This window comes from Portunus trituberculatus, chromosome 5 (genome assembly GCF_017591435.1).
Source record: "Portunus trituberculatus isolate SZX2019 chromosome 5, ASM1759143v1, whole genome shotgun sequence".
NCBI classification, from domain to species: domain Eukaryota; kingdom Metazoa; phylum Arthropoda; class Malacostraca; order Decapoda; family Portunidae; genus Portunus; species Portunus trituberculatus.
In genome coordinates, this window is record NC_059259.1 from 6,156,577 (window position 1) to 6,169,076 (window position 12,500).

General features: G+C 39.6%; 1 protein-coding gene across 3 annotated transcripts in view; it reads right to left on the reverse strand.

The window, feature by feature from the left end:
• The window catches only part of LOC123513167 (acyl-coenzyme A oxidase 3, peroxisomal-like), a 15,650-nt gene extending 7,515 nt beyond the window's left edge, over positions 1 to 8,135 (reverse strand). Inside the window, exons 1-7 of one of the 3 annotated variants that reach the window (XM_045270123.1) lie at positions 7,956 to 8,135; positions 5,654 to 5,734; positions 4,362 to 4,539; positions 3,494 to 3,701; positions 2,073 to 2,244; positions 1,063 to 1,226; positions 284 to 447 (exon numbers count right to left, since the gene is read on the reverse strand). In XM_045270123.1, the coding sequence (XP_045126058.1) occupies positions 284 to 447; positions 1,063 to 1,226; positions 2,073 to 2,244; positions 3,494 to 3,701; positions 4,362 to 4,539; positions 5,654 to 5,729 (962 nt within the window). In that variant the 5' untranslated portion in view covers positions 5,730 to 5,734; positions 7,956 to 8,135. Of the gene's footprint in view, positions 1 to 283; positions 448 to 1,062; positions 1,227 to 2,072; positions 2,245 to 3,493; positions 3,702 to 4,361; positions 4,540 to 5,653; positions 5,735 to 7,955 lie in introns of those variants that run through there. The other 2 variants (XM_045270106.1, XM_045270115.1) reach the window with 2 other exon arrangements.
• Positions 8,136 to 12,500: the final 4,365 nt, after the last annotated feature.

A 12,500-nucleotide genomic window follows, 5' to 3' on the forward strand; every position in this document is an offset into this window, starting at 1 on the left:
ATCCTGAGAGAAGAATATGACACTAGATGCACAAGATCACATAGTAAGAAGCTGAGGAAGGGAAGATATGTAAGAGATATTAAAAAGTATAGTTTCCCACAAAGATATGTTGAGACATGGAACAGTTTGAGTGAGGAAGTGGTGTCAGCAATGAGTGTGCATAGTTTTAAAGAAAAATTGGATAAGTGTAGATATGGAGATGGAGCCACACGAGCATAAAGCCCAGGCCCTGTAAAACTACAACTAGGTAAATACACACACACACACACACACACACACAAACCTCTTAATCTTTGACAAGAACTCTCCCTCTGCTGTGACATCGCTGTATCTGTTCAGTAGGTTCTCTCTGGGCACTCTCACATTGTCGAAGGAGAGCTTGGCATTGTCCACCCCATTCAGCCCCATCTTGTGTCCCATGTCCTCCACCCTCACATTTGGAAGAATCTGGAGGAGAGAGAGGAATGGGTAAGGCAAGTGAATGAAGAGGAGAGGAGAGGAGAGGAGAGGAGGAGAGAGAGAGAGAGAGAGAGAGAGAGAGAGAGAGAGAGAGAGAGAGAGAGAGAGAGAGAGAGAGAGAATATGAAAGAAAAAAATTTAAAAAATACATAAATCTTTCTCATACGAACACACCTACCCCATTCCTCCCCCCCAACCACATTATTAATTCCACCCCATCTCTATCCCTATCCCTCCTTCACTTCCCCATCTCCCTTACCTATCAGCCTCTACCTGCCTCTCACCTTGACATCCTTCCTTCTTCCTACAAAAACATTTCTCATTCTACCCAACTTTTTCCATATCTTCTTACCCATCACCCCATCACTTCCCCATCTCCTTTACCCATCACAAGCACCCATTCCAGTCCCTTAATATCCTTCATTCTATCCCTATCTCTTTCATATCTGCTACCCATCACTTCTCTTCACCTCTTTCTGCCCCTTCCCCCACCATAGCATTCCTCATTCTATTCCCATCTCTTACTTATCTGCTACCCATCACCTCCTATCCCTTTCCTCCCATCTCTCTTACCCATCGCCAGCACCTCTTCCTGCCCCTCACCTGCAGTTTCTCGTCCCTGATTGGCACCAGGACACCGTGAATGCCGTGGTTGGTGCCAGCGATCATCAGCTGTGCAAACACCACCACGTGACGAGCGTGCACTGCGCCGTTTGTGATCCAGTACTTCTGTGCCAGCGGGTGGGGCGTGTTCACGATAAACTCATCTGTGGGGTGTCAGGTCAGGTTAGGTTAGGTTAAGTTTGATTTGGACTGGTTGGTTAGGTTAGGTTAAGGTGCAGTGTTTATTGTACCACCCCCTGCATTACTGAGGTGAGGAAAACCTGGATCAAAATTGAGCTGTAGCGTGGATCAGGTAAGCCAAGTCAAGCTCTTTCAAAAGGTATGCGATATATTCTGAAATTCCAAAACATAAGTTCATAAAGTTGGAATATAATAGAAGACTCAACATTTTCATCACCCACAGTGCAAGGTGAGATACCTGTGCTACAGTGAGGCAAGCACTCTAGAGGAGTACTGGGACTATTCACTGTGTGTCACTATGGTGCGTCATCATCTCCAGGGCAATGGAAATACAGATACTTTGAGGAAAAATGTCAAGTATGGTTGGTGTAGTGAGGTAAGCACAGTGCAGCTCAGTAAGGAGAGGGACTTTCAAATGCAGTTTTCTTGATTGTATATCTGTGTGGCTTGCCTCACTATGGCAGACAGCAACACAACTATCAAGTCAGTTTGTGAATAATGTGGTAAGTGAAGGGGCTAAATTCTGTCATCTGGTTAGGTTAGGTTAGGGTGAGTGTGACCCCTATAGCCATTGCCTTAAATAAAAACATCATATAAGCTAACCTAAATTATACCAACTTTCCCCAATCTCCTTATAAAAAAAAATAAATAAACAAATAAAATAAATAATAATATTAATAACAAATAAAAAATCCTCAACTTATCCTAACCAATCCAACTTAAATAAAAAAAAAAAAAAAAAAAAAAAAAATCAATAAATAAAATAAACAAATAAATAAATAAAACTAACCACACCACACCCCACGTACCAGTCTCCTTGTCATATTCCGCAGTAGTCTCCATCTCCACCGCATTGTTGCCATATCCGAGCTCCGTGAGGCCAAAGCAGCCCACGTCATCCAGGGTGTCAATGCCGGCCAGCAGCTTGGAATGGTGCCGTTCTGTGCCAAGCTTAAGCACTGTACCACCAAAGAGATTGAACTGCAGAGAGAGAGAGAAAGAAAATTTTATAACACACCTGTATATCTTTTATTCTCCACCCCACACCTGTTAAAAAACCTTACCTTAGCCAAATACAGGTAATTCTTGATTTACGCGATAGATGCGTTCCAAGAGGTGTCGAGTTTTTCAAAATTCGTAAAAAACTTGTAATTCTCATAAGAAACAATAGATAGTAGGGGATGTGGGATGTGGTCCAAATCGTGTAAAAGCAAGCCAATTGCGCAAATTTAATTAATTATATTTTTTTGGTCGCGTATTAACAAAAACGTAAATTAAACACACGCAAATCAAGAGTTACCTGTAATTATAAACACACCTGCACACTCATCATTCCTTTTACAAACCTGCAATTTCTTATCTTATATCTACAAACCTACAAAAACCTTATCATTTTTTTATAGACACCTGCACATCGAACACTATCAGACACACCTGAAATTTTACCTTATATGCATTTCTACGAAGCCACCCATTACCTTGCTATCTTTTCTTATTAACACACCTGTACATACATCACTCCCAGACACACCTGCAATTTCTTACCTTATACCTACACACCTACACAAAAACTTCATCTTACCATCTTTTTATAAACACCTGTACATGCGTATCATTCTTACAAACCTGCAATTTCTTATCTTATACCCACAAACCTACACAAAAACCTTACTTTAATCAATCATTCTCCCCTACAAACCTGAAATTTCTTACCTTATACCCACAAACCTACACAAAAATTTTACCTAACCATCTTTTTATAAACACCTGGACACCCATCACTCCCAGACACACCTGCAGTTTTTTATCTTACACCCACAAACCTACACACAACCTTACTTACCCATCCAACACTCCCCTTACAAACCTGCAATTATTTTCCTTATATACCTGCAAATCTACACAAAAACCTTACTTAATCATCTTTTACAAACACGTATACATCTATGACTGCCACTACAAACCTGAAATTTCTTATCTTATAGTCTTCCCTATCTTTTTTTCCTACAAACCTGCAATTTCTAATCTTACATCGCTACAAACCTACACAACCTTACTTACCTTCCTGAATCTGTCTTTAATCATTAAGCGTATAATTTTGACCACAAGTTTGCCATTTCTTTCTTATTTTTCTTAGTTATTCATTACCTTACCTTTTTATAAACACACCTGAACACCCATCACTCCTAAACACACCTGCAATCACTACATACCAACAAAAGCCACACACCTGCACTGTCATCTTAGTAGTCATAGCTGGATCAATTATGGCAGCCAGTTCATGTGCGGCAAATATCCTCAGCGGGTTGTTTATGAAGTCCAGGACCGAGATGAAGCCAGCGTCACAGATCCTCTTCAGTCTAGCCAGCGCCACTTCCCTCTCTTCCTCCAGAGATATGTTGTAACGGGGCTTCATCACAGGGTCACTCATAAACTCCTGGTGTGTGATGATGGTTGGAGATAAGGAAAGGTCCGTGTTGCTGTTTGGCAGGGTTAATATTCCCCGTTTTCTTTTCTTTTCTTTAGTCTTATTTTTCTTTGGTTAGTTTTGTTTTGCAGTGTAGTTGTCTTGGTTGTGGTATAATTTCCTTGTTTTGCAGTGTATTTTCTTGTTTTGTTGTGTGTTTGTCTGGTTCTGCAGTGCGTTTGTCTGTTTTGCAGTGTGTTTGTCTGTTTTTGCAGTGTGTTTGTCTGGTTTTGCAGTGTGTTTGTCTGGTTTTGTAGTGTGTTTGTCTGGTTTTGTAGTGTGTTTGTCCATTTTGCAGTGTGTTTGTCCATTTTGCAGTGTGTTTGTCTGGTTTTTGCAGTGTGTTTGTCCGTTTTTTGCAGTATATTTGTCTAATTTGTTCTCTTATCTAATCACACTATCATCTTTCACATTTCACAGTGGAAACTCAATACTCGAACATCTTATTTACTAATTTACACCTACATCATCTTTTAATCTATTTACATCCATCAATAAATTTCCCTCCACTTCACTATCCAACCTACAAAAATTCATCCTCTAATCTATTCACTTAATTAATAACTTATATCTACATTAACATCTTTTCATCTATTTACACACACTAATAAACTTCCGTCCACTTCCTCACCTGAACTTCTTCCGCATGTCATGATTGTCATGGTCAAGCAGGGCGGTCATGGCAGGGAGGTCAAAGATAACACGACTCTGGGCCTCCCGCAGGTCACTGGGAGGATGGCGGTTGTTCAGGCCGTCCACGGGGGCCTTCTGCTGGGCTGTGGTTTGGGCCCTCACTCCTAGCACGTGTCTGAGGGTGGGAGGGAAGGTTGTAAGTGAGTGAGTGAGTGAGTGAATGAATGAATGGGAGAGTGAGTGAGTGAATGAGTAAATGAAAGAGTAAGTAAATGAGAAAGTGAGTGAGTGAGTGAGTGAGTGAGTGAGTGAGTGAGTGAGTGAGTGAGTGAGTGTGTGTGTGTGTATGAGGGAAGGTAAGATTATTATTATTTTTTATTATTTTTGTATTTTGTTTTGGAGTGGAGGAGGAGGAGGAGGAGGAGGAGGAGGAGGAGGAGGAGGAGGAGGAGGAGGAGGAGGAGGAGGAGGAGGAGGAGGAGGAAGAAGAATTGGAAAAGGAACTAGAAAAGGAACTGGAAAAGGAAAAGGAAAAGGAGGAGAAGTGGAGGTCAGAGGAGAAATGATTAGTAGGAGGTGTCTCTCTTCACTAAATCACTCTTTTTATTGTTTGTATCCTCTTCCTTCTTTATTTGGCATCCTATCTAACTATCTAACTCTTCTTTCTTCTTAAATCATCTCTTCTTGCACTCTTATCCCTTCCTTTTATTAATTTTGATTATATTCCCTTCCTTTCTTTCTTTACTATTATGTTTAACTATTTAACTCTTTTCCTTCAGTCTGCTTAGCTATTCAGTTCTTTTTCCTTCAGTCTGCTTAGCTATTCAACTCTTTTTCCTTCAGTCTGCTTAGCTATTTAACTCTTTTTCCTTCAGTCTGTTTAGCTATTCAACTTTTTTTCCTTCAGTCTGCTTTACTATTCAACGCCTTTTCCTTCAGTCTATTTATCTATTCAACTCTTTTTGCATCAGTCTGCTTTACCACTCAACTCTCTTTCCTTCAATCTGTTTATCTATTCAAGTATTTTTCCTTCAGTTTCTTGAACACCTTCAGTACTGGGACATATCTTTACCCTTGAAATTTGTGTATGATTAGACCATTTTATTGACATTAGGAAGGGTCTGTGGAGGTCAAATGATTCATGGCTACAGTCTTCACCAATTTAATCCCTCCCCGTAAGTTTCTGAAACTGTTTAAAATCACCAAATAGTAAGCAGAATGAATATGAAAATGCGTCATGGTGCTGAAGGGGTTAACTATCTAACTCTCTTTTTTTCTCTCAGTTTCTCACCCCAGCAGGAGAACACCGCAGGAGGAGGGAGAGACGGCCCACACTCGAGAGCTGAGATGCTGCGGCACGGATCATTCTGCCTGTGGGAAGAGAAGACAAGGTGACGTTGAGTGTAGGAGACGTTAGATTTGTCACACACACACACACACACACCCTAAGAGTCTCCTTTCTTTTTTTCACTTTTAAGGAACCAGCACCTCAGTAGGTCTTATTTTTATCACATTTTCTTGTTGCCCCTGAGCAGTTGTCCCTAAAAAATTAAATAAATAAAACTACACAATTTATTAGTTAATGCTTCAATCTGCTAAACTATTTCTACATTTTTCTTTTCTCACAATCTTACCAAAGTTTGAGAGAAAATTAATGGTTTTTCTAATTCCTTTCTTTGCTTCTGAAATCTTATCTACATCTCAATTCGCTCCATTAAACTATTTGTACATTTTTTTTTTCACTATCTTTGTAGAGTTAAGAAATTTTTCGAGTAGGAAAAAATATAAAATTATCTTTTTTTTTGTTTTTGTTCCTTTCCTGCTTCTAAAATCTGCTAAACTGTTCTTATGATTTCATCTCATCATTCTTGCAGAGTTCAGGATTTTTTTTCCAGCATGTAAGAATAAAAAAAAGAAAATTACCTGGTTTTTGTTTTTATTCTTGCTTGTGAAATCTTACCCTTATCTTAATTCATTCTCCTAAACTACTTTTTTTAATTTCTTTTCTCACTATTTCACCAATGGATTTTTCAAGCATGCAAGAATAAAATAAAGATAGAAAATAAGCTAATCTTCTTTTTCATTCCTTTCTTGGTTCTGAAATCTGCTATTCTTACAATTTTCTTAATACTTTTGCAGTCTAGAAATTTTTCATCACATAAGAATAAAATAATGATAGAAAACAAGCCACATTTTTAATTACTCTTGTCTCTCAAATCTTACCCACATCTTAAATACTACTTTCACTCACACCTGCCAATCCATGACACACCTGACCTATATTTACCCCCAAAACTGCAGACTTCCTTACACCTGTCTGATAATTAATTACTGTGCTATCACTTACACTACTTACCACTTACACTTACCTAAAACTTGCTGCATGTGTCTGTATGTACGGAAGTCAGTGATAGGCAAAGTCAACGCTTAATCTGATTTCAGTCTTAGTAAAAAAATGTTATGAGTTTTTTTGTTATCTTCTGTAATCTGTTTATGTGGTGCTGGTGGAGATTTTTACACTGTTATCTCTGTGTGTGTGTGTGTGTGTGTGTGTGTGTGTGTGTGTGTGTGTGTGATAAGTCTGGTTTTATTGCCTGATGTTTCCTGAATGATCTTTTAAGTGGATTTCTTTTCTTGGATTTATTGGGTTTACAGTTGGTCCTTATTGACACACACACCTGGCAGCATTGTGTCAGTATACTTACGTCACTACAAACTTATTAAGATTTTTCATGTGCTCAGCTATTAATGATACTTTTGAAAATCAACACTGAGTCAAAAAGTTAGATTAGGTTCAGATTAGGTTAGAGATTTTTTTTTTTTTTTTTTTTTTTAGTTGGTCGAGGATATAAATGATTAAATTTAGGCCAGATTTTCTTTTTTGTTTAGTTTATTTGGTCAAGGATACGAAATAAGACCAAATTTAGCATTTTCTGAAACGCCTCAGGAAGAAACGGTCAAATTTATCAAGGGACAGTCTTATTGTAAACGTTTACCCTTTCACTTATCAGATTATTTTTCTTACATTCCTTCATGAAATTGTAACTTTGAAGATTTTATAAGACTTGTAATCTAACCTAACACTTTTAACCTAACCAAATCTACCTGACCTACTTAGCCTAACTTTACTAACTAAACATAACTCATTCAAACCAATTCTAATTCAACACTAACCTAACCTAACCTAACCCAACCCAACCCTAGCCTGCTTCTGTATCTCCTTCCTCACACTTATCCTTAAATTTTTGTATAACCTACGTTTCTCTACGGATTAGCACCTGAATGGACCTTAATCATTCTCTACATACAAAACAGTGAACAAAATAGTACATAACAAAATACTATCTTATATTACACCTGCTTTTGTATCCTTCTCACACTTACCCTAAAATCTTGTATAACTGACCTTTCTCTACGAATTATCACCTCAACAGACCTTATCCACACTCTACAAACAAAACAGTCAACCAAATAGTACATAACAAAATACAATCACTTTATATTACGTTACCTAACCATTAAATAACAATGACACAGACTAATTTATATAACCCCCCCCCCACACACACCACAGCACACACCAGGCACACACCACCACAAGCGAGCTGAGGGTACCTGCTTCGTGGCACTGGGCGGCAGGAGGCACTCAGGGGGATAAGGTTCTCTGGCACTGCGTTCTTATCCTGTCCCTGTGCCACAACACGTCCCTTCACTGTTGCCAACTTGCCAGCTTGCCACTTGCCAGCACCTTTCACTATATACTCCTCCCGCGCGGTTTAAACAGAGATATGCAAGTCAATGCTATACACAGCCAGAAATTAATATACTAAGGGATGAATATGTCAAACTAATGCTATAGACAGCCAGAATTTAATATACTAAGGCTTAAATATGTCAAACTTATGCTAAACAGACAAAATTAAATATACGAAGGCATAATGTCAAACTAATGCTATACACAACCAAAATTTAATATACATGTCAAACTAAATCATGAAAGGCATAAATATACGTCAAACAAAGCCATAAATCATTATTACTGTAACTATCAATGTATCCACTTGTATTATTGCATGGCAGAAAGTCTCATTGCACGGAAGAGAGAGGAAGTGCAAATGGTGAAGAAAAAATGAAGGTAAGATGAGAAATACTCGTTAAGAGAGAGAGAGAGAGAGAGAGAGAGAGAGAGAGGGAGGGAGGAGGAGAAAGAGAAGAAAGAATAATGAAAGAGAGGAAGAAGAGACAATTGGAAGAGATCAGAGAAATACTACTTAAATCATGACAACACTAACACGTATCACCATTATTATATTTGGGAGTTTCCTAGTCTCGTGGTCACTTATTGTTGCTATTCATTAAAAGTAAAAAAAACGAGTAATATATTTTCATTATTGCATATAGTACGTTGAATAAGGGATAGTGTACTAATAATACTTCCCGTTCGTCTCCCGTTATCGCCAGCTAGTGACACACAAACGCACGCACGCCCAGCTCACTCTCCCTTCACCCTCTCTCCTCTCACTCACACCCGCCAACGCTGATAAACCACTCAAAAGCACAACCAAATGGATTAAAAACAAATAAGAAATCATGCACGATCCATAAAAAAAGAAAGAAAAAAAAAAAAAATCACTTCTTACGGCGGGTTCACACGTGCCAATTTGCGACTGAAATTTTACGTGCGTAGTTTCCGACTCAAAATCGGTGCCTAGCGACTTTACTCTCACCAGCTCCTCTCATTCTAACTTTCCCAGACTCCTCTCCCGTCCCTCTCCCCACCCTCACTTCTCACTCCCAACCACACTGCTCTCCCTCTCTTAACTAGGTAAAAACACGCTTTCTCACTCTCACTCGCTCTTCCTGTACCCTCTCCCAGCCTCAACTCACTTAGTACAACCACTGAGAGAGAGAGAGAGAGAGAGAGAGAGAGAGAGAGAGAGAGAGAGAGAGAGCCCTATGTCATTGCCACCGTCGCCTCCTCCTCCATTTCTACTGTTCTCTTACTCCTCTTTCTCTTGTCTACACTGTAAATAAAGCAACAACAACAACAACGACGACATATTATAGAAAAAGCAGTATCATAGGCGAAGTCCATCTCCCGCTCCCCCACTTCACACACACACACACACACACACACACACACTTGTCCACCAACTATCGCTTATCTATGCACACATCAGTTCAGTAGTGTGCTCGTTATTCACCTGGGAAAGATACTAAAGACGATAAATATTGACAAGGAGACACAGGAGGGCAGGAGTGTGCCGCCCTGATGATGGTCACACTAGTATAAACACTTTTCACACCGTTACTTCATTGCCATCGGTGAAAAGTGGACCCATTCCGTACTTGCAGGAATTAAAACACTTCACTGCGTTCACTTACATTAGCCATTGCGACGTTTTGAGGTGGTAAAACAATAATTGAAATGAGGTTGCGGTTAGCCTCATCCCCTCCCCCCCGATACCCCCCGCATCTCCCTCCAGCAACCCCTCTCGTCCGCTGGTTCCAATACTTTTCTCATCTTTCCCTAACTTCATTATTCGGTGCCTGCATTATGTTTTTAGAGTTTCTATAAAAATTTCGTTGGTTTACAAGTGTTTTCTTCGCCTATGTTTGGTATACATGTAGCGTTTAGTGGTGTTTTGTAGTGTGAGTATGAGCCAGTTCAACGGTCAAAATTTCTAATTGCCATTTTGAGATTTTTTATTTGAAGCCATAGCTGAGCCTTTACGGTGTCAGAGAATCGGCCATGCTCTCTTAAGTGTGAAATCAACCCACTGAGTGAAATGTGTGGACTTTGAAATAGTGTTTAATCTTGTCAAACTTCATTTTATATATTTTTCTTTTATTTGTTTACATTTCTAGTTCATGGTCTGGCTCGTTCTACAATGCCCTTTAGGATAGTTCAGAGTCTGTGAAGCATGTTAAAATATTCGCCAAGTAAAAATGAATGGACGCTGCAAGAGTTTTTAATGAGTTTAGTTTTTAATGGTTTTCTTTTACATAAATAAATTTTCATTCGTTCACTTTTAGTTCTAAGTAAGTGTTGGATGCTTGAGAAGAGAGTTTATACTGTCTGATAGTTTTTCAAATAATTATGAAGTCGAAAGGACTGGATATTTTGGGAATTTTATAAGTGAAAAGGTTTTTATACTTTTACCGTACTGAATTTTAGACCTTTTTGAAATGGTAGTTAAGCTGGAGACATTTTGAAATTGTAGATGTTAGTTTAAGTATTTCCCAAGTCAAAAAATATCAGACATTCGGCCATGGCTTCATTTTTTCTATAAGTCGATTTTGAAATGAGTTCCGTTACGTACGTAAAATCACCAACCGTCACCAGCCGCCCGCCTGCCCAGCCGGGGGTGTGACGTCATCAAGTGGGCGGTGCTGGCTCAGCTACCGTCTGCCAGCTGTGTTTAGCTAATATTTGGCATACTTTACATTGTTTTCCTGCCACTGGTGTCACTAAATGGAGCTACATGAATATGCTTGGCTATCAGACGTTCAGATACAACTGTCATTGGCAGGTTTGGGTGTGATGAAGGCCTAAGTCGGACAGAATGGTATGCTCGCGCGGTCTCCACCTCTTACTGCGTCACTTGACCGTCATTGTTGTGGACGACACGGAATTATCACAAGGAACAACACTTATAATGCCACTTACTACAAGACATTGTGCAAACTCCTTTAGCTAGACAAGTGTTGGGTGGGTCACTTACCAATATGAAGGTGTTGTTGCCTGTTGGTCGTAATTAGCAGCAGCAGCTCTCAGCTCTCCCAGCCAAACACTAAGCTTGCGCCAGCGGCCCAGCACACAAACACGCACATGCATAGCAGCCCCAGCCCGTGTCACCGTCCTGATCAGCGTAAATCCATGTTAAAACAAGGTACCAGCCGCACACCACCACCCACTAAGAAATATAACAAGGCATAAACATGTCAAACAAATTTTAAATCAATATCAATGGAACTGTCAAAGTATCCACTTGTATATCAAAAAAGTTTTAATAGAAGGAAAACAGAGAAGCGGTGCAGAGGCCAGAGAGGAGATAATAGGAGAAATACTCGTTACAGTGGAGGAGGAGGAGGAGGAGGAGGAGAGAAGGAGGAGGAGGAGGAGGAGAAGGAGGAGAAAGAGAAGGAGGAGGAGGAGGAGAAAGGAATACTGGAAGAGAGGAAGAATAGAAACAATAAAACTCAGAGAAAAAATACGAATTAAGTCGGGGTAACACTGAATGGTAGACGAATGTAGTCCTCTTTATGTAGTACTTAATTCACTACATATGCGAGTTTCCTTGTACTGTGGTTGCTTCTTATTCTTGCTATTCATTACAGTATCTCCTTATTCATTGAAGTATCCCCTTTAGCCCATAAATTCCCGTGAAAATCCCACATGGTATAAATAAAAACAAAGAAAAGAAGGAAAGGTGATTAATAAAGAGTAATATCCTTTCCCTGTTGCATATAGTACGTTGAATAAAGAAGAGTTTAATTGTAATATCTCCGGCTTGTCTCACGCTATCGCCAGCACTATCGCCGCACGCACGTACACACCCACGGTCTGGTTACTCTCCCTACACCCTCTCCCTTCTTCTCCCAGGCTCACCTCTCACTCACAGCCACTAACACTGATAAAAACACTCCAAACACAACCAAATGAATTAAAAACATAAGAAACTGCTCCTTCCAAGAAACCTCTCTCTCTCTCTCTCTCTCTCTCTCTCTCTCTCTCTCTCTCTCTCTCTCTCTCTCTCTAACCACACTATAAGTCTCCCTCTTCTAAATAAAAACATGTTTCTTCACTCTTATTCTTCCTCCCTCGCTCTCCCTGTGCTCTCTTCCAGCCTCATCTTTCGCTCTCAATGACTGACGCAATAAAAAACTGCCCATTCCCTAGAGAATTGTAGTAGTAGTAGTAGAAGTAGTAGTAGTAGTAGTAGTAGTAGTAGTAGTAGTAGTAGTAGTAGTAGTAGTAGTACTAGTAATAGTAGTAGCAGTAGCAGTAGTAGTAGTAGTAGTAGACAATATGGAAATCTTTCTAGAAGCAAATGTGTTATCATGGTAAGTGTGTGTGTGTGTGTGTGTGTGTGTGTGTGTGTGTGTGTGTGTGTGTGTGTGTGTGTGTTTCATT